The sequence below is a fragment of the Helicoverpa armigera genome, chromosome 1 (genome assembly GCF_030705265.1).
Source record: "Helicoverpa armigera isolate CAAS_96S chromosome 1, ASM3070526v1, whole genome shotgun sequence".
NCBI lineage: Eukaryota > Metazoa > Arthropoda > Insecta > Lepidoptera > Noctuidae > Helicoverpa > Helicoverpa armigera.
Window position 1 is genome coordinate 3,281,781 of NC_087120.1, and position 22,238 is coordinate 3,304,018.

Here is a 22,238-nt window from a genome sequence, read left to right on the forward strand (position 1 = left end):
GTTAAGTTTGTATATATAGTGTGTACATTACATAAAATAAATCAATCTGGTTGTTGAATGGTGCCACCCGATGCTACGCCGCGAGGCCACTCTGGTCGCGTCCTCGTCAATATAAATAGAATATACCCAAACACAAAGTAGCTGGTTTCAACTCTCTTCACTGAATACGGTTTGTTGTTCCTGACTACTGTCTCCCTCCATACTTTACTAGAAACTTCTAGTATACACGTATACAACAATTTTTAAGAATGTCCATACTGAGAAAACCATAGATACAAAAAGGCTTATTTGCTACGGCAGCGCCAAAGGCCAAAATTCCCCAAGTGGAACTAAAGCTGTCAGCGGTCCATAGAGCCAACCCACCCATTAAAAATAACAGATTTAAGACTTGAGATTTACTAAACGATTTCCGTAGACCTATTACGTTTAAGCGTTTGACAATATTTTTTTACCAAATGGCGTTGTATATTTAGTTAGTACATCGTGACAAAGAAAGAACATTACTAATGTGCCAACAGAGTTTTGTAAGGTTGTTGTAACATTTTGTTCGGAGGAAGTGACATTTCCCACAGTCAGTTTGGTTTACGTGCAGCAATTTTGTGATAACGGAAGCAAAAGGTTTTGGGTGTTGCAATGGAATCGGAACATCAGCCTAAGCTGAGTCCTGTGAGGGCCTTCCAAGGTACGTTTAGAGATTGTTACAGAGTGACGTAGTAATGTAAATATTTGTGTCAATGATGTTATTGTTTGACTTCCCAGTGCTTCATGGCTGCAACCCTGAGCCTGAGGAGCTGTACACCAGCCTCTCTGAGTACCACGATTACGAGCCGAGCTTAGAGTTCGATGATTCGGAACTTATTCAAACTTCAGGCCTTGGTGAGTTTACCTTAGCTCACCATCTGACTAATATTAAAAACCTTGTACTCAGTTTCAATATATACTCGAAATTAATTTAGAGTATGCACTCAACAACAGTCCTAATTTATTCTAGCTGGCGCACAATGTATTAAAAATATCTGTTTTGTGATATTTCATCTACATACAGTCATGGACACATAATTAAAGACACTGTTGGAAACTTAAATTGCTGCCGCATTTCATCTGTATTTCTTTTTTCTGATTGCTACTGGAACTTTATTTTCTATTTTAAAATATTTAAGAGGGCATTGTGAAATATTAAAACTAAAGACTATTTTCAGTGATCCTTCGCGACAAGTTTTTTTTTGCTTTATCCGAATCTCGAGCGGTATGAACCATAACGTGGCCTGGCCAATATAATTAAAGACACTCCATTTGCTCAGAGGAAGAAATGCAAATTATTAATATTATTGATGGTACTTTTCTATAACAACATTCCCTAAACTGTAACTAAGCATACTAATGAGTACTAATATTTGGTTTATTTCCTTTTACCTCAATGACAGCACGACATCCCTAAGCGTGCAAGCGGTCAGTTTTGTTTTAAGTCGCTACGGAAATTTTCTTCCATGTTTCATAAAAATCTGTGTAAAATTGATCAATGTTTCATGTATGACTTATCGCCATTGTGTTTTCTGGCCGATCACCAGTTTAATTTGCTATTAAATTTGCGATGGGCCAATCCAAAACCGTCATAAGTTGCTCGATCAAAGAGTCCTTTTTACTACTCTTACAGTGTTTTTCAGAACTTTTCTAATTTGGAAAGCGCTAAGGACCGGTAAATTATGCTTAGCATATAACAAAATGCTATTTCTAAAATATTATAGTACTTGAATTCGCCTATTTTTAATAATATCTTTCTAAAAGATCACCACACCAAATAGTGGAGAGAAGCCCCACACTATTACTTTTTCGCCTCCTATGTTTGAGAACTTTCTTAGTGTATTTTGGTTCCATCTCATGTTTTGGAGACGACTAATTTCGACACATTATTTTAGAATTATTCGTATCCCTTTGTTTAATGAGAAAAAAATACATTTTTGAACACTTGTTAACTGCACCTTTCACGTTTGATAGAAATAGCCAATTACAGTATGGACACGCGGTGCTTTTCCAAAAGTAACATCTTCCGATACCCATGCCTTACAGCTTTTCCCGACCGGTTGTAGTCTAAAAGTTCTGCAGACACAATTGTCGTCCTTTTAGCATCAGATGACTCCCAAAAAAACCAGTACCGAATCATGTAAATGGTTCACTATTTGCCTATAGCACCGCCTTAAAGTCTGTTTGCGGACAAGTTTTCCTTGGGGTTTTGAGTTGTTCTCAAACCATGCCTTTTTTAGTGCCATTGATAAGAAATCTTTAATAATAAATTTATTACCATGTCCTTACTACAGATCAAGTGGTACGAATAAATCCGTATGTCAAAATATAATATTAAAAAGCCTAAAACATTTTACTTACCAAAATTTTTGTTCTAGTCTTATTGATAGGACTAAAATGAAATTTTTTAATGAAATAAACCTAACTTATTACCTAATTCGAGTTTTCATAAGTATTTTACTCACTTCTAAAAAAAAGTATGGCAACTATTTGTATCTTTCGTTTTTTTTTCTTAACTGGGCTCTAACTGTCTTTAATTAGCTGACCAGCCAAGTATCAGCTACAAAAGTTAGTGTTCATTTCCCATAGAGCTTTATATCTAAAGTGTTAAAGAAAGAAAATATTTTTTGTCCTTAATTTAAAGAACACAATGTAATGTTTGTTTTAATAATTATTACACTACAGTTTATACCGTGCTTAAGCTCATGTCAGTACCATAACTATTTATTTCACTTCGAGTCGGGGGGTGTCTTTAATTATGTGTCCATGACTGTATGTATTATCAAACAGTGTTGAGACTCAAATGTCTTTCTAATCACAATATGATGCTTATAATCATTGTCAAATATTTGGGCCTTGACTTGCTCATTTCAGCTTTTTCTTTAATCGTAGCTGTTGATATTTAAAAGAAATCTTCATCCAAATCTTTCTACAGGCATTTATTTGATTATCAAAGTTCATAAGTATAAGATTCTAATAGGAACTTGCTGACTGGGTAGTGTAAAAAGTCTTGATATCCCATGACTAATGCAGAACAATGCTTGTGTTGGAGTAAGAACTTTTCCTTACCCCCATACTTAAGTGACTGAAAACAATAGTGCATTCATTTCAATTATACGGCTATGATGTAATGATACCTTTAATGTTGAGTAATTGATTCTCTGCACATCCTTTGGAAGTAGCCATGCATTTAGAGTACACTGATTTATCATTGCCTAGGATATTACCTGTAAAACTGCTAGGTAGCATAGCAATATGGCTACAGCATGGGAAGTGATTCAAAACTACATTAGTATAGAGTTTTACCTGATAATTTTCTAATCTTAAGCATTTTATGCCTCAATAGAATGGGATAATTGAAAACTTTTTGAAACTAAGGCCCAGTCATATTCCACAATAAAGAAGAATCTAAACTTGCCACTGCTACAGCACAATTATTAAATTTGGAAATTTGTATTACAATTTACACATCTTCCTTATATTGATTTTCATGGACACCTTCTGCAAATATAATCTGCTACATTTTCATAGCAATTCATCCTCTGCATTGCGTTTTCCGAACTGTGCCGGGGTCGGCTTCCAGCCTAACCCAATGCAGTGATTTACAAGGAACGTTATCAGATTCAGACTATTTGTGAAAACTGCCAAAGATGTTCAAATGACAGACGTGCCCTTTGACACACAGCCATTGCTGTCCAAGATATACTTAGAAACTACATACAAATACAAACTTAAAGTAGTATTGGTATAAATTAGTATTGGTATTTGCCTGATCTGTAATCGTATCCACACTCATACTTGAGAGATTGGTTCTTTACCCTCTAGGCAACCACAACTAAAAACAAAAATGAAACAGGAAATAGTGTGAGTCAACTCATCCTCATCATTTGATGTGGTTACATATTTGTTATTAATAAACAATGACTCATTATTGTGTTATCAATGAGAGGAGATTAATTTTTAAAAGTTCCTTAATAGAACTTGCTGGGTTTTTATATCTGACACAAATATAAAAACCCAGCGAGCATGAAAATGATTTATTTTAGTATAAATAATTTATTTGTTATTGTTGTGAGGTATGGCCCAAGCTAAGGCAACATAAACATTGGTTTTCTTCTTAGAACTGAGTGCTATGAACATGGATTTAAAAAAGCTGTTGTTTATGTTGCTGGGAACTTAAAGGAAAAGAACAATAATTATATTATGTACATTAATTCATGGACATGCTCTTGCTATTCTCTAAGATCAAACATTTTACTTCATAATTATTTATTTCGTAACTTAAAGTATTTGTAATTGTAGTCAAACAAGGTGATTCTTTTCCGCATGAATTAACTTGAGTATATTTTAATGTTCAGGTGTTTTGGATTTTTGTACTTGTAGAGCATGATTAACGGCCATTCCCAATATTTTATCTATTAATGTATTTGCTTACTAGGGATACAATATTGTCATTAGCCCCAAACAAGTTATGTCAGATTACTGTCTTTAGTAAGCAAATCAACAGATACATACAAACTTAGAGTAGTATTGGTACAGGTATTGGGATTAACATAAAATATTTTGAACCGCCGTAAACAAAGTACATGTTTTATCTTTGTATGAGTTGATTGTTGCTTTGACGTATTTTAAAAATATACAGGAAGCGTTCTGCATAAGTGCTGTCCGTCACAAAAGCGTGATTACATTCAATGATTGAAAAATTGCACAGGCTCTTAAGATATTGCATTCGTAGCACTAACTGGTGTCATGTTAGGCTTCTATTGGTGAATGTCTATTCATGTAGCACTTGATATAGTGGGCTCAGATTGGTTCTGGTATTATCTTGTTGACTGACAATATGACTTCGTAGCAAAATGTTAGGTAGTAAATATAATGTGGAGAGACCCATAAAGTATGAATGCGGTAAATAGAGATTTTTCCTACTAGCATTTTTATAGATTGGGATTCGGGTGCCTAGTTCTCTTGTGATGTAAAATCGCTAATATGCATTTTAAGAGCTCTCTTATTCTATTGATTGGAAGTCATTTTACCCAATTCACAGCAGTTTATAAACCTTCGGGTACGGGTGTTTAGAACGATTTTGAAAAGGGATTTGTCTCAAAATTGACCTTGAACAAATGAACTTTTTATTTTTTCCTTCAATTTACTTCTTATTGTAATTTTTGACCTTTTGAAGAAATCTTGAAGCTCGCTCTGGATTGATGGAGACTTTTGATGTTTTATTTATAATGGTGAACCTAAGCTCTATGCGAATTTACAATATTTCAGAAGCATTTTCTGTCCAAATTGACTTTGCTACACGGAAACGTTTGTAAAATTGAATACCTTATGAATGTTACGTAAGTTACATCGCGGTATAAGCTATTTAAGCCTATTTTGTAATCATAACGTGAAGATGTCATAAACCTGCCCGGGCTCTTGTCTGCTAAATACCAGAGTGTCACCTTTGCTTTGTCTAATATTACCTGCGCTGAGCAAAACAGCACAAACTATAGTAGAATGAAGGCTGTCCCCATTTCCCTTCACTCCCCCTACGGAGCCAGTAAACATGGTACCTATAAATATACGTATTGTGTATAAATCATCTAAATATTGGAAAGACTTTCTTATTGACAAAAATAAACTTAAAATTGGTTCTAATTTAAAAAAAATGTAAATAGACACATAATTTGTAATCTCCAATTGTTATAATATACGAGAATATATATACGAGACGAGAATAAGTGCAAACGTATGTTTGTTTGCAGCGCCTCTCCCGCCCGAGCTGCTGGATATTCCTGACGATCTCCCCAGCGATGGTACCATAGAAGAGAACTTTGAAGAGGAGCTGGCGACGGCCCCTGAAGTATATGCAGAGGTATGTGCATCATCAGCGGTTCAGCCTATTGTTGAACGTAAGCTTCCTCCAGAGAGCGCCATCCAAGTACATACAGTTACAGCCTTTTTACCGTCCCACTGCTGGGCACAGGCCTCCTCTCACACGGAGACGGATTCTGCGTAAATCATCATGCTTCAATACGGGTTGGTGATTTTAGACTTTATATGCCAGGTTTCCTCGATATGTTTTCATTCACATTTTATCAGACATTGGTATCTAAGTTACTTAGATACTTAGAAAGTACATACAATCGAACTCACGTGCTCATAAATGAGAGGCCACCACGACTTTTTTTAACCAAGTACATAAATGAGTTGAATTATTGCGTATTAACCACCGGTAGGCTCCTCTATATAAATAGCGCGCCCTTGTGTTGCGTGTTGGTCATCATAATACAATTTTGACAGTATTTTGCCCACTAAACCTCCTCTACCCAGTAACCTGGGATACCTCTTAGTAAGACTGGTTGTCAGACTTCTGGTTTCTGTCTTTAACATCTGCCAAAAATGTTCAGATACTATCCTGGACCCACCAATTCAAAGGAAGGACAGTAGGTAATGAGAAGTTGAAACATTCAAAACAAAATTACACTGACAGACTGGTTGTCTCTAATAAGAGGTGCGATAAATATCTGATACCTGTATGAATGTCAAAAGAGGTGACGACAAGGCCCTTTGATTCTGTCGAATATTAAATTGAGTACGATATGATAATGACAAGCCAACACGTCTTTTTTGAGGCTATGATTATAGGCCGTGCTTCTATCTTCTATTGCTCTATTTTATGACTTCAAAAGGTTTTAGATTTTAGAGGTCAGACCTCTACAATAATAACACCTTTCCATGTTTACTTACGAAAAAAAAACATACCGGCCGAATTGAGAATCTCCTCCTTTTTGGGAAGTCGGAAAAACACCTGTATTATTTGATCTTTCCCCGGCCCCTAAAATCGATGGGATATATATGGGATGGGATACTTCTAACCCCGAATTTGAAGCTAGCGAAGCCGCGGGCACAGTCTAGTTTACTCTATAATTGGCTGGCATCCTTCCGTCTGCACTACGCATATAGATATGCAATTTTCTCGATACAATAACTGCACTATTATACGGACTACAGCCTGCAGTTCAGACATAGACACGAAACAATGCAGTAACGTTCACAAAAATACTTGCATTTTATTAATTAGCCTTGAGATCTGAGTTTGTTATAAAGGAGTGCTATTAGACCAAATTGTTAGTGATTGTGACAAAGTAAAACGGTGATTTTTTATTGGTTTCGGAAAACGTTCAGGCTATTTGATCTGTCTTTAAATTCAATTGCAAATTGCTGATGAATATTTTATTTAATATTTATATTGATAATACATACTGGATTATCGATATCCAATACAAATGTAACTATTTCCATCTATGTAATACAATGTAAAATGTGGAGTAACTTATACGCGCAATAATATGAGACACTCACACTGACGCAATTAACATTAATTAAAAGACCTTTTTCAAATATATGACATTGGCTAGGAATGTCGGGAAAAGTGTAGCTTTCCAGCAGTGAAAGAATTTTTCAATTCGGTTCAGTAGTTTCGGAACCTTTAGGGTTTAAACGAAAAATGTTTCCTCTTTATTATTTATTTTATTTTATTTAAAGCATGGATTATGCGAAGCATAAGACACAACAGATGCTACGACACAGCGTAGCATTTTTCTCGTAGCATATTGAAGAAATTCACACGACCTTTTGCTATTAAATAAAAAACAAGACATTTACTATATTGCGAAATAATGACATTGGCATTGAAAAACTTGCTAATAAACACATGTTTTTGATCGATCTGTTTACTTAAGTTGCAGTTTGAAGCAAACTTTCTTATGAATAAGGAATTGATAATTTTGTAGATAAGTATAGGTTGTGTTTAACTTACAAAGTCGTACGTTAAGGTGAAGTCGATACATGCGAATATTATGTGCTTGCGATATACCCAACAGACTTTATCTATACTAATATTATGAAGACGAAAATTTTGTTTGTTTGGTTGTAATGGATAAACTCAAAAACTACTGGACCGATTTTAAATATTCTTTCACCATTAGAAAGCTATGTCATCTGCGAGTAACATAGGCTATATTTTATCCCGGTGCGGGCAGTAGCTCCCACGGGACGCGGGTGAAACCGCGGGAAAACGGCTAGTGAGAAATAAATTGACAGTATCATTCTAAGAAATTAAAAATGAAGCCAGTCTGTAGCATCTAGTAGCATTGTCACATCTCATTACTTGAAGTTTTTGCTAAGCCCTGTTTCTACAGTCGATGTTGGATTCTACGCTCGGTAAAACTACTCAAAACATACAAAACTACCAATTTAAAAAACAGATTATACTGAACGTTTAAACGTTGAAAGTTTGAATGCGCGAATATCTGAACAAAATACACTCACAGTTGGGAAGCTGTAGTTTCTGTGGCTAGCAATGGCTATATTTATCCAGTTACATGGAACAGCTGTTTAATAATAATTATGTTTGTGTTCAGATCTCGTCGTCGGCAGAGGATTGCTTCGCGGAGCTGAACGGCACTGGTCTGGTGGAAGTGGTGGGGGATGACGAGGTGGGCAGGCGTATCATAGTGGTGTCGGCCTGCAGGCTGCCCCCCAGCAAGGACTTGCACCCTGATAAATTACTTAGGTATGTACTTCTTCGTACAAGCTGTCAGTGAACATTTTCGGCGGTCGTTACGGGTAGAGGCCAGTAAGTCTGACACTCGTCTTACCAAGGGTTATTGGGTTCCCGGGTAACTGGGTTGAGGAAGTCAGATAGGGCAGTCGCTCCTTGTAAAACACTGATACTCAGCTGCATCCTGTTAGTCTGGAAGCCAACCCCAAACTTAGTTGGCAAAAGGCTCGGAATATGAAGATGATGTACTTTTTCGTACTATCTTAAGGAAGGTTCATATAAGACTAAAAATCCGTCGAGCATATCGTAAATGTATGATGACGCACTAACGCATAATCGGATAGGAGTGAATGATTTAATGTTTTATCGTATTTTTGTGTTTTGGCGTTACGCGACCGATAAACTCGACGCGTGGTTCCTTCAGATATGAACCTTACCCTAAGGTATGCAACATAGTCAGAATTTTTATAAAACAATCAGTTATATCTAAAATAATGTGTATCATTGGTTAGATTTTTGATTGGTTATTAATTTTGGGTCGCAACTAGCACCTGAGATTGCTATTACACATTTTACAAAAATATTAGATTATTATGATAACTAGTTGTTTGCCTGCGGTTTCACCCTCGTCTCTGGGCAACTTCTTTCTTGTTGCTCGGTTATAGTGTGGCTTTCCAACAGTGAAAGAATTTTTTTATCGGTTACAGTACAGTACGGTACGGTACAAGCAAAAAATATGTTACATTTTGTGCGTATAATAATAAAGTCGCATGAACTTGATAAACAACCTAAACCTTCTGATGGATCCTTGAACTACAAGCTAAAACATGACCAACTTTATAAAGCTGACCCCATGAAGGTTGGCGCTTCAGTAGTCCACCATAGACTATGGTTTATTCAATGTTGACCTCGTTTCAGTTCATACACTGGTAGAAGTCTTTTTTTACCTTTATAGGCCCACTTTCTTATTCTATCGAAGTTTGAATGAATTTGAAAAGTATTTAATTGTTGTTGGTATAAATAATTACTGTGTTGACACCCGGTTTATTATTTCTTTATTAAGGATGTTTTATCATTTACCATATAAAATAAAATTGGTTATGATTCTTCGTTCCAGGTACCTGATGTTTACACTAGACAAATACGTGGAACAAGACTACAGCGTGGTATACTTGCACTGCGGCCTCACAAGCAAAAACAAACCGCCTCTATCTTGGCTGTGGAAGGCCTACAAGGCTTTCGATAGAAAATACAAGAAGAATCTAAAAGCTTTATACTTAGTACATCCAACGAATTTTATTCGCATAGTATGGCAGATGCTGAAGCCGGCGATTAGCGTCAAGTTTGGAAGGAAAATGATGTACGTCAATTACTTGCATGAGCTGCAGCAGTATATGAATCTGGATAAGCTGTGCATACCTGACGCCGTCCTTGAGTGAGTACATTATTTTACTGTTTTAATCTATTTATTGCTGTGTCAATCCAACTACATTTTAATCTCAAACTATCGTTTTCAATTACCCCCTTTGCTGTTCCTCCTAAAATCCGTCACTCTTTTAAAATTGCGTTCCACAGGTATCAATCATGAGTGTCAAGCAGACTAAACATATCATTAAAAAAACAACAGTAAAATTATTAGTTCTATAAACCGGCCAAATAAAATTAATACTGTATTTAATCGATGCTGCAAGTGTGCAACGTGCTTTAGAGAAATGCACCGGACAGTGTATCGTGAGAACGGCCCCGTGTTACAATCGTAGAATCGGAGCCTTACCGTTTACACAACTCACCCCGCGGTCACTCCGGACAAACTCTCGTACAAAGTCACGCGGATAAGTATTTTTTTTATTAATTAGTAATTTATATTAATTTTAATAATATTTAAAATCGGTGAATCATATTTTGTTTTAAATATTATTTCAAACTGAAAAGACGCGTTTATAAAAAAAATATGTAGTGGCAATGTAATGTAGTCGTGTAAAAATTACCGCGGAAATAATAAATCCATATAGTGCTAAAAGTTACGTTGTTAAATTTATGTAAAGTTTATAATAAATTGAAGCTTTTAGCAATTTTCTATAAAAATAGTTTGAAGTAGTGAAGCAGTTTCTAAAGCTCACTCGTTAAGTTGTGGGTTCCAGGTCCATCCTGGAGTGTGGCTACATAGTTTTGCAAAAAGTTGCCTTTTGTGACATGACATTGGAGACAAATTAAAATTGCGAGTGTGATGGATTATAGTACTTATTCGGGTGATATTTTCTAAACAAGAAAATATCTCATCTGCCATTAGCCTTTTCCCAACTATATTCGGTCGGTTTCCAGTCTATGTACGCAGCTGAGAACCGGTGTTTTATATCGTGCGACTGTCTATCTGACCACTTGCGGTGGTCAGATAGACAGTCGCACGATATCCAGATACCCAGTTACCCAGGCAACCCTTGGTAAGACTTGTTTTCTTACTTTCTGGCTGACTAACCCGTAACCGTACCGTCAAAAATTTTCAAACGACAGCCAGGAGCCACGAGTCTATCGTGCTTTCCGAAAAACGGAAGCATTCTTTATGACAAGATGGTTTCCCATCTACGAACCAAACGGGCCAAGCGTTGCTTACCCTTATGATCGATCGATCCGCTCGGCTTTGATTTAAACACGAATGAAAAAAAAATTGAGTACTATTTTTTTCATTTACAAAAGTATAGTTTTACTTTAAAACTTTTCCAAGTTTTCAACTTTCTCATAATTATAGTGCAGTGATGGACGTCCTACTATTAATCAATCAAAACTTTGACAACCAGTAATAATATGCTATCAGATATTACTGTCTATTATTTAAAAGTCATAATTAAAAAATCGTCTGAATTTACATCTCGGCCGTCTTAAGCAGCAAAACATCAATGAAATATTCACTAACTGTCGTATCTACTGAACAAACGACTAATATTTGATTACATTTTCCCAAATATATTTCTGAAGTACATAGTAACTATATTATTCAAGAAGGAAACATTTCCACAAAATGACCTTTAGGGTAATTTCAAGTTGGAGGTTTCGTGTCGGTGCATCAACGGCCGACTCGAGCTGTCCAATTTAGAAGAACCCTTAAAATATCAATTGGTCGAACACGGACAGTTACAGAAATAAGCATGTTAAAGGCCAATTCCATGGAGCCAACCTTCACCTTTAGATATTTGCTAGTAATGCAACAAATCACATATGTAGTTCAAACTAACCAGTGGTCCGACCGAATAAATAATTCAGCTGAATATTGAACGGTGTCTTGACTGACACACCGATGAAAGGATGCAGTCGATTAATTTTAAATAGAACTGATTAACACGCAGGTATCGACCAATCGATAAGCATTGTTCGAGTAAAAACTTCAGTACTTTTTCCGAGAATTTAAATTCAACGATTTTGATAGCTGTTAGGGCTTCAAAGCATGTCGTGTCAAAGCTTACGAGTAAGTGCATTGATGACCTGTGCTCTGTTCATTGACCGCCTTTCTTACTTATTATCGATTCCATAATCGTCCTTACTCGATTCACAATTACGTGTACATTAATTTGTCTCCTTGTAACATCAGAAACTCACTGCGCTTAAAAGAAAATAAAAAAGAATTTCCTGACTGATTTATTACAGTTGACTAGCATAGTACCTACAGACAAATTAAGCTCTATAAATCTCTTGTAAACAAGTTATCAAAAACTGTAGCCTTCAAATAAGGTTGAAGATCTAGTTGCATAAACAGAAAGTAAAAATGGGAGATCAGTCAGCTTCTTATTCTGCTAAAGAAGCAGAAAAAATAGCGAATTCAAAAACCAAGGAAGCTCATGGCGCTATCCCTAAAAAGGTACCGATTCCTAAGAATGTTCAGTGGGCTGCTTTGCCGAATGAAACTGACCCATTAGTGGAATCGGGGCAAAGAGAAGAAACGTTGCCTATGGCCGGCGAAGAGTCGCTGGACTCGAAACCAGGTCTGGTCACTGCGTTATCCAATAATGCCAAGTTACCGGGTGTGAAAAAAGTCACCGCCCATTTGTTGCCTGGCCCAAAGAAAGCGCAAGCGACGGCCTTGCCAAATACTAAGAACATACAAGATACGAAAAAGGATGAGGGAGTATCTAAATCTGCCAACTCTCAAGAGGTATCAACTGCCATACAAGATCAGGCAACCATTTTGATCGATAGTATTGAAGGCCTTCTAGGCATGAAAATAGACCAATCCGCATTGCCATACGACGTTGAAGTGCTGGTAGGCGAAACTCAAGATCCGTCCAAGAACTTATCGACTATCGATGAAGAGGGAGATGCAGCTCTAGACGAAGCCACAGGCTTTGACATGGACCACGATGGTTTACAGAATTTGCAGCTCAATGACTTAGCTGGAATCCCTTCAACATCTGCTGGTATCACTGAAAAACGATGGTGTGTAATCCCCACGCTTACTTTCCTTCCTTACGTCCTTCCTTTTCCTTTTGCTCAATATTTTCTTCAAAGACTAAAAAGTGAAAATCTTTGTTGTAGGTATGATAAATTGTTGCTGTCCAAGAACCCCAGGGCTGCGGAGTCGGCCCGTCAGAACACAGTTCCTACGGAAACGTCACCAGTAGCGAAGTACAAAAAGAAACCGAAGAGCAGTCTGTCTCCGCCCCCTACGCAGCAGTTCGGCGTCTCACTGGCGTTTATAAAAGAGAACAATACAAACATGGTCGGAGCTATCCCTCCGGTCGTACGGCAGTGTGTTGAGTTCCTGTCACAGCCCGATGGTAAGTGGATGCTATATTTCGTTACCTTTGTCTACTATCTGATCTGAAATCTATCACACAACGAAAAGGGATCTAAGAAAAAGTTGAATCTAAGAGTATTTAAATCAGGGCCCGGGAAAGCGTAATTTTCCTCACCTATCTTGGTAACAAATAGTTTGACATAACTTATGTATATACTTTATACTACTAATGTTAAAATTCAATCTCAAATTAACAGATATACATATTATACAAATCCACCGATAAACAATTACTTAACTACGTCAATTAAATACATACTTAATAGGCAATTTCCCCACCAGCTTTAGAAACGGAGGGCATATTCCGTCGCTCGGCGAACATGTCGGTCATCAAGGAGTTACAACGTGCTTGCAACAGGGGCGAGCCTCTGAGGTTCAGGAATGACCCTCATAACGCTGCGGTGCTTCTAAAGACCTTCTTCCGCGACCTGGAGGAACCATTGCTCACCTTCGACTTGTATGACGAGATTATGGATTTCCAGAGTATGTTTTATTTCATACTTTTGATTTTTGACTAATGTCCAAGCTGGGTGATAATACGATAGTGATTACTGAAAGTTTTGCCCCGCTCTATGCGAATTATGGTAATTTCTAATAATATTTTGCTAGCGCTATTTCAAACGTTCAGACTCCCTTAATAGCCCGGTCAAAATAGACATATGAAATAACAAAAATTCCCACAGAGCTGATTTTTGGTGGAGAGCTAGATTTGATCATTATAAATAAAATACTAAAAGTCCCCATCGATCCCATGTGTGCGTCAAAAGTTATTCGAGGTCAAATGTCAAAATTTTAGGTTTTTAGATTTTTTTTCGAAAACGGTAAGTTTTATCAAAAAAGCACATCAGACCAAAATTGTAGATCTTTAAATTTTCTACAAAAATGGCATTAACAGTTTTCTCCTAAATCTTACCATTCCTGAGATATAGCCATTCAAAGAGTCTCACTATACATGATATGCACATATAAGCCACGTACATACGAGGGCTGCCTTTAAGTTGTATCGTTTGAAATAAGTACAGACAATCTAATAGGTTAATACCATTTATTGTTTTTCAAAGAATTCTCTGCGACATTTAATGCACTTTAGCACGCATTAAACCCAGTTCTTGAAACATTTATTCCATTCTAAAGTGGGGGTAGTCAAATTGGCCGATTTGTACCTTCCTTCCAACTCCAGTCTTCTGGATAAAATGGAAATGTCGAAGGAAAATAAGCGTGCGATAATTTTCTACAACTTTAAAAGCGGATTGTCGCGACTTCAGCGCTTTAAAAAAAATTGTTCTGTGTTTAATGATGCAGAACCATGCCTTAGGACTGCAGTACGCTCATATTTAGGATTTAAAAGTGGGCAATCTAGCCTTAGAGACAAGCCACTTGAAGGTAGTTCTAACCCGATATGACCCAAGATAATATCGAGGCTATGCGGCAGTTAATTGTCGCAGACCAACATGTAACATACCGTGACATAGATCCGTGGGCATAACGATTGTTTTACATTCCACAAAATTAAGTAAAGTCTTCGTGGTAAACTTTTCAGCACACCTGAAAAGCTGTTGACTCATACAAATCGGCCAATTTGACTACCCCACTTCAGAATGGAATAAATGTTTCAAGAACTGGGTTTAATGCGTGCTAAAGTGCATTAAATATCGCAGAGAATTCTTTGAAAACAATAAATGGTATTAACCTATTAGATTGTCTGTACTTATTTCAAACGATACAACTTAAAGGCAGCCCTCGTATGTACGTGGCTTATATGTGCATATCATGTATAGTGAGACTCTTTGAATCGCTATATCTCAGGAATGGTAAGATTTAGGAGAAAACTGTTAATGCCATTTTTGTAGAAAATTTAAAGATCTACGATTTTGGTCCGATGTCTTTTTTTGATAAAACTTACCGTTTTCGAAAAATAATCAAAAAACCTAAAATTTTGACATTTGACCTCGAATAACTTTTGACGCACACATGGGATCGATGGGGACTTTTAGTATTTTATTTATAATGATCAAATCTAGCTCTCCACCAAAAATCGGCTCTGTGGGAATTTTTGTTATTTGACCACTACTTTTATGTCTATTTTGACCGGGCTATAAGGTGTTTTCTGAATTTGTTACTCTCTTGTATACAATACCCGGATAAAAAAGTCCTTTTATCTTTTGTCAAGCTCCAAGTACAATCTAATATTATTGTATCTTTGTGTAAGTCCGGATAGTAATAACCAGTCCAACTAACTTATTTGAATGTTTGCAGACTGGTCCGCCCGAGACAAGCCGAGAAAAGTGAAGATTTTGATCCTCGAGCGACTGCCGTTAGACAACTACAAGTTGTTGAAATACGTGTTCCAGTTCTTATGGAAGGTTTGTGCTTTCTTCATTAATTTTGGTCCTAAGATTTATGAAAAAAGCTTTTAAATGTTACCTACGTTACGATTTTTTATTTGACACACACGCCACTCATAAGTTGCAAGTTGCAATTTCTTCTAACACATATATTTTTGTCTCCCAGGTTCAAGATAGGAGTTGTCTGAACAAAATGACGACAAATAACCTCGCAGTGGTCTTCGGGCCCAACTTGGCTTGGCCCCCGAATGGCCAGATGTCGCTACTGTCCATAGCTCCTATCAACAACTTTACAGATTTCCTCTTAGCACATCAGGAGTCCATATTCATCATCTAAACACTTCTATCAAACTATGCCTGTAACATTGTCTGTATGCAAACACACATATGAATATTTGAGAAATGTTGAATTAGAAATGCCAAATTTTTGTTAGAACCTTGAACGGTAGGCTATGTAAACTTGACATTCTGTATTGACTTGACACAGCTGTACTTCATTTATTTATACGCTAAACTTGAAAATCGGATTTACACAATAGTTTTGGTAATTTTCATTTTTTTGCTTATTGTTTATATATTTGCATAATATATAATGCATAATGTCTGTGTTTGTATGTGAAATGTATTTCTTGTTGCGACTTTACAATATATGTAATTTTTGAAAGACGCTTATTAATGATGCATGTGCCAGTTAGCTTTGACCCCCTCCAATCACAAATAGAAAAAAATATGAGTGATTTCATAAATCACTACTAGTCACTTAATCCGACTCAGTGTCAGCAATATTAAACTGCTTCCTTCACAATCGCTATGAAATACTGCTTTTGCTTTTTACTACCAATAATAATACAAATACACAACTTTAAATTCTTCTATAGAGTACTCTCTACTACTTTACTAATCTATGTAAAAAAATATAGTAAACTATGCATAATATTTGGTAAACCAAAATAATAATAAAAAAACATGTTAAAGAGCTGTTAATTTGCACAAATATTAATAAATATGCAATTCAATAAATCTATTGCATTCTACTATGGGTAGAAATTATATAATGTCCATAGAGAATCAATGTCAATGCAATATTCATAACGACTGGATAAATAACATTGCGCTTTCATTTACGCTATTTAGGGAACGGGGTGAATCGATAAAACTTAACCTCGATTGCGTATACTTTTAATCGATTACCGCTTATTAAAGTTGTGTGCAAAGCGCTTGACCTTACACGAAGACATGTAATTGACTAATTAAAGCTTCTAGCTCGATATTATTTATGCTATAATTATTATAAAAGTTGCAACTTCATGACTTACTATAAAACTGATGATAGTATAGACTGCGTGCAAAGGAACACAGGTTCACGCACACGTTATACATGCGTTATTCATAGCGGCTGGGATGTACAATCTTTTTTTCAATTGTTGTATGATTCGATAAAATTCTAATTTCCGAGAGGTAGTGATTTAAATACGAAAGTCAGAGCTAGTTGATCTGTAAAAAATGCGACATCTTAGGTCGGTTACAGTGGTGATAAAAAAGTAAACACTTCATATACTTCTTCATATAGTATGGATTACATTTTACTTATAGAAACTAGACATAATAGTGCTGAAAACAGACGCAAGGAATAGATAGTTTTCCCTAAGTAAAGTTCAGCTGTTCGCATTCATTTTAAAGAAACTTGATGTGCTAAAATAACCTTAGAAGCGACAGAAAAAGTGTAGAATCGACACAGCAGAGATAGACTTCTGGACCATATTAGCACCACCATTAATGCAATAGGCTCAAGATCTTTCTATGGCATCTCTAAATCCGAACAAGTGGTAACGAAGAGTTTCCATGCAGTCTCTTGCCAGTTCTTCTCCAAGAGACCAACTCCTTGGAACCGTGCAACTAGCTTGACTTTTCATAAGAGCTTGGACGAATTTATGGATTGGCGTAAAACGGTACCTTCGCACCGCCTCCCGGACTATGACCTGCGTTTAAATTACATAATCGAGGTTCAATATTATGTTATGGATTCATTTCATTGAAAAGCACGAGGGACATAAAGGTTCGTTACAATTTCCACGGCAGAAGATTTCTTTTCAAATTTTTAGCTTTATAAAATACACTGGCTAGATAAAAATGAGGTTGGCTTCTTTTTACGGTTCAGAATAGCATATGTTCTTAGACCAGCATGATTGGTGGTCACGTATACCTTTGTCAAAATTAAATATTCTCATAATGTAACTTGGCATTCAAATAAATCATTCCTTTTTTATTACGTATTGTTTACACGTAATTTCCGGCACTTGTATGCGGCATTTATCTACAACCGTTTGCGTTTATTCCAAACTTTAAAATTTAATGGGAGGTTTTCTTTTTGAGGATTTAAAAAACAATAGTTTTTTAAAACTCGTTAGATGACGTTTTACCTGCTACTGGGATTTAGCCAAAACGCCAAGACTTCTGCACAAATTGATCTCAAAATCTCTTGGTACGGACTACGGAAAGAATTTTGTTATAAGGCCTCAAAATTATGACATTGCTAAGATATGATCCTTGCAGTAACGTACCAAGAACAGCGCCATCTAACCAGCAGCTAGGTAAATAATTATAAAAAATAAAATCTCTCATTCATATGGGGTGATCAGTTTGTTATTTGGTAAGAAAACCTTTTTCTTTGACCCGAAGTGTTACACTTGATAAATGCCGAGGAAAAATGGTTTTGTTGCTAAATTATTTCGCAAATTGCAATGGACTGATAGAAATTAATGGATCTGAAGATACAGGACTGTGGTCGTGTAGATGTAGGATGGAATTCTTACGGGCTACAATTCTAACTAAACCAATTCTAAGTAAAATATCTGATTGACAATACAAGTGGTTGATCCCACAACTATGTATATTTAAACATTTTAACAGATATTGGTACATTGACGATTGTAGCCCGTATGATGTTATTAAATATCAAAGTTTATACAACTTTCGATATTGTCTTCTTGTACTTTGTCTTGTAGTATAATAAATAATAAAAATGATTTTAATATGTAAAATAATATGACTATTAACACATCATAATGTACCTTACCTATGTTTGTATGGGGTTGATGGGGTAAATTAAATCTAGTGTCCCATTGATGTAGACATTAAGTTTATCTGAAGTAGATTTATAATAAGTTATTATTCTTTAATTATGTTATCTGATTGAGGTTTGCAGACCCGTAAGGCCATGTTCACACTATGTCGTTAGGGTTGTATTATTGTTCACCTGTTTCCATAATCAAGACTTGATATACAACTGATATCTGTCCGTTCGCGTACTAATGTTAACTAATATTTGATATTTTGTGTGCAGAAGCTATTGGTGCACTTTTATAACTTGATAATTACTAACCATTACAATAATATCGGTCTTTATGGCAGAGTGGGAATGTGGGCTTAAGCAAAGTACCTGTAGTGTGTTCAATGCAATGTAGGCGTATGAAGTGACTTTTTGAACGCACTGTACTAAGATAAGTGTTATTTAAGGTACGGGTGTGAAGCCGACTGCAGCAAACGACATGTCGAAGAGCTATGTCACCACTGGACATGTCAGGTGACCCTTGTAGTACTTTTTTTTGACTGTGTTGCAATTTGTCGGATTATAATATACTCCTTCAAAAGTATGCTGATTATAAGGGGGTTTAGGGCTTCTTATAGTTCCAGAAGCCAGTCTTCTTGCAAGGGCATGTCGCTTGCTGCAGTTACGCGTCCCTCGTACCTTTATCAAGGCTTACTTCGCGAAGGATAACATATGGAAATTATAATTAAATAGAATTAATATTAAGATTGTATACCAAAAATAACAAAGAGTAGTGGTTATATAGTTTTAAAAACACATCTTTATTAGTAAATCAACAATTTTATGTATGTAACTGTATCATAGGTGTTTAGGGCCTCTTTATTAATATATCATTGGTTAGTATTTTATTATTTAAAGCCAGTACATGTGTGCTACGTAGGATGTAATCTCTGCTGCAATTTGATCTGTTTGTCATTTTTTTATGTAAGTTCAAAGAATTTTCTGGAAACGATAAGAAGAGTAGAATTATTGCTGGAAAGGTTTATATTTTATTTCTTTATTGTTCAGATCAATCAGATAATTAACATTAGGTATTAAAATATAATTTATAGAATATGAATATTTATAGAAATGGTTTCACGAATTCTCACTCAATGTTGATATCAAATATTATATACAAAATATATGCAGGTAAAATGTTGTTTGATAAGTAATGTAATAAATAACAATTCAGAATGCTTTATACTGCATATGATAAAAATAACGTTTTTGCATATGAATAGTATGTAGTTGATATAAACGTGACAAGTTGAACGGGGTTCATTATGCAATAATGCCCTGACTGGAGCATAATCTTTCTATTAAGCCAGTTAACTCGCCAATTTGTTACTCCGATGCAAGCTTGTAATATTTTCGAATTATTATTCTGCATCGGTTTTGATTTCCAAGCAATTTATTATCTTCGTTAAACTACCAGATAATAGGGCACTACTTCCTATGAAAGTCCGGATATATAGGTTACAGCAATTAGAAATAAAATGCTAAATGTTTGCACAATTAAAATGACGGCAAAAAATATCTGCCTAGTAGTTTTGGAAATAAATTGCAACATCATGTAGCATTATGGATAAGAATATGGATTTTATACTGTTTTCAGCGTGCATACCTATGTACTATCCATATATATGTATCTATGTCTTGATATAAAACAAATCAAAAGCTGAAAAACCGTGCCATTGTTAAAAAGTAGCATAATAATGATTATACAAGTCACAAAATATATCACGTTATATAAAGTAATAAAGAATATTGTCAAATAATGTGCCCGTAAATTAGATATGTATTGAAATTTATATCGACTACTCATGTTGTAAATAGAAAATGAATAGATTTATCAATAGTTTGTAATTGTTTCCGTGAAATGTCGGTAGATGGCGCTTTGTCTAATGACAAGCGAAGTGGGTCGGCGTGTGAGTCAGACTCGCATCGGACCGGTTTGTCGAGCACAATTATTTAAAAAATGAAAGTAACTGTACGTCATAAACATCGGAGCAAGCTTACAGTTATTACTATCGAGATACCGCCATACATACAGATGAACAATAACCCCATTTCGGGTTAAGTATTATTTTAAAACGCGTTTAAAATACTGCGTTTATATATATATGTACATGTATATTTAATTATAATATTAGTTATCATTCCATGAGGAAACTATCTTTTTGTTGTATAAAACAACGAAATTATTTAGCACTTGAAAGTAAATTTATGTGTAACCGGAAAGGGTATTTATAATGGCCTGTTTTGCTACGTGTTAACATTCGGTTATTACTTGTCTATCAGATAAGTTTATAACGTTAAATACTGAATTTATTTGGTATTTGAAGCACACCTGCTAAAGGCCCTTAGCTATTAAAAATCTAATAGATGGTGTTTATTTCGTTGGATTATTTCTATAGCTTTATGAAAGCTATAGGCTTACTAATAAAATTGTATAGTATACAACTGAAAAATAATGTTCAAACTTTTTCACATTTATAACAGACCTACCTATCTAAACATTCCTTTTGTGCAACTTTATATCCGTACCACTATACATAAAAGGATTCATAAAATTATATAGGCAAATCATCATTGACTATACAGTTTTTATTAGAAGTACCTATTGTCTAAAATCTATCTTTTCTTTAATTTAGACGTAGTTTTGTATTTTTAGAGTTAATTGTTTAAATATTAATATATAACTGTTAACAAAATAAAACACTGTAATAACTTGAATAAAAAATACATAGTACCAAGGTAATTTTTATTATTTTCAGCATCTCTAGTAAACCTTTATACAGCGCGTGTATAATCATCGGCAAGGATATTGAGCCCTGACCTTCACCTGAGCAGAAGTGATTTATTGGTTTATTGCCCTTAAGTGTACAGTGCGCAAAGCGCACTCTTCCGCCGAGAGCTCATTATCCGTGCCGATAACTATACGTGATATGAACCGCACCAGTAACCAAAAAGTACGCCAAGTTCAAAATACCTAATAAGTAACTTATCTAATCTCATCAATAATATTCAGAACTTTGATGAGTTCCCACCCAACTAGCAACAGTTGAGTGCTGGTAAAAATTACAACTGCATTGTTAAATTGTAAGTATTGTAACAAATGTAAGTGTGAATAGGTAAATAAAAATAAATATACTTCCGTCATAGCTTACGTACCATAGAGTAAAATGTACTGAAATGGAAACTGACAAAGGTTCTTTTTGTTAAATTTTTATGTTAAAACAAAAACAACTTACAGACGTAAATATTTGTGAAATCTTACCATTGATTATCCAAACATAAAAAATACAGTAGGTGTTATGTTAGGGACCCTCAGTTATGAACAATGGAGATATCATGTACGAGAACCGGTACATTTTTTAAAGTTTGATGTACCACAGAATAAAAAATATTTTTCAATACTAATTTCGGCCATTATCAGTTATT

General features: G+C 35.4%; 1 protein-coding gene across 1 annotated transcript; it reads left to right on the top strand.

The window, feature by feature from the left end:
* Positions 1-305: 305 nt before the first annotated feature.
* LOC110373753 (rho GTPase-activating protein 1) lies at positions 306-21,550 on the top strand. The gene is made up of 9 exons (XM_021331091.3): positions 306-682; positions 760-876; positions 5,772-5,881; positions 8,433-8,584; positions 9,690-10,007; positions 13,097-13,338; positions 13,641-13,841; positions 15,615-15,721; positions 15,870-21,550. Exons 1-9 carry the CDS (start codon positions 634-636, stop codon positions 16,038-16,040), a joined length of 1,467 nt encoding a protein of 488 aa, XP_021186766.1. The 5' UTR covers positions 306-633; the 3' UTR covers positions 16,041-21,550.
* Positions 21,551-22,238: the final 688 nt, after the last annotated feature.

Excerpts from the sequence above, each read along its gene's own strand:
- LOC110373753 (XM_021331091.3), top strand. The coding sequence starts at position 634 with ATGGAATCGGAACATCAGCCTAAGCTGAGTCCTGTGAGGGCCTTCCAA. Across the intron at positions 13,339-13,640 it reads GTTCCTGTCACAGCCCGATG|CTTTAGAAACGGAGGGCATA; the intron begins GTAAGTGGATGC and ends TTTCCCCACCAG. Across the intron at positions 13,842-15,614 it reads CGAGATTATGGATTTCCAGA|ACTGGTCCGCCCGAGACAAG; the intron begins GTATGTTTTATT and ends GAATGTTTGCAG.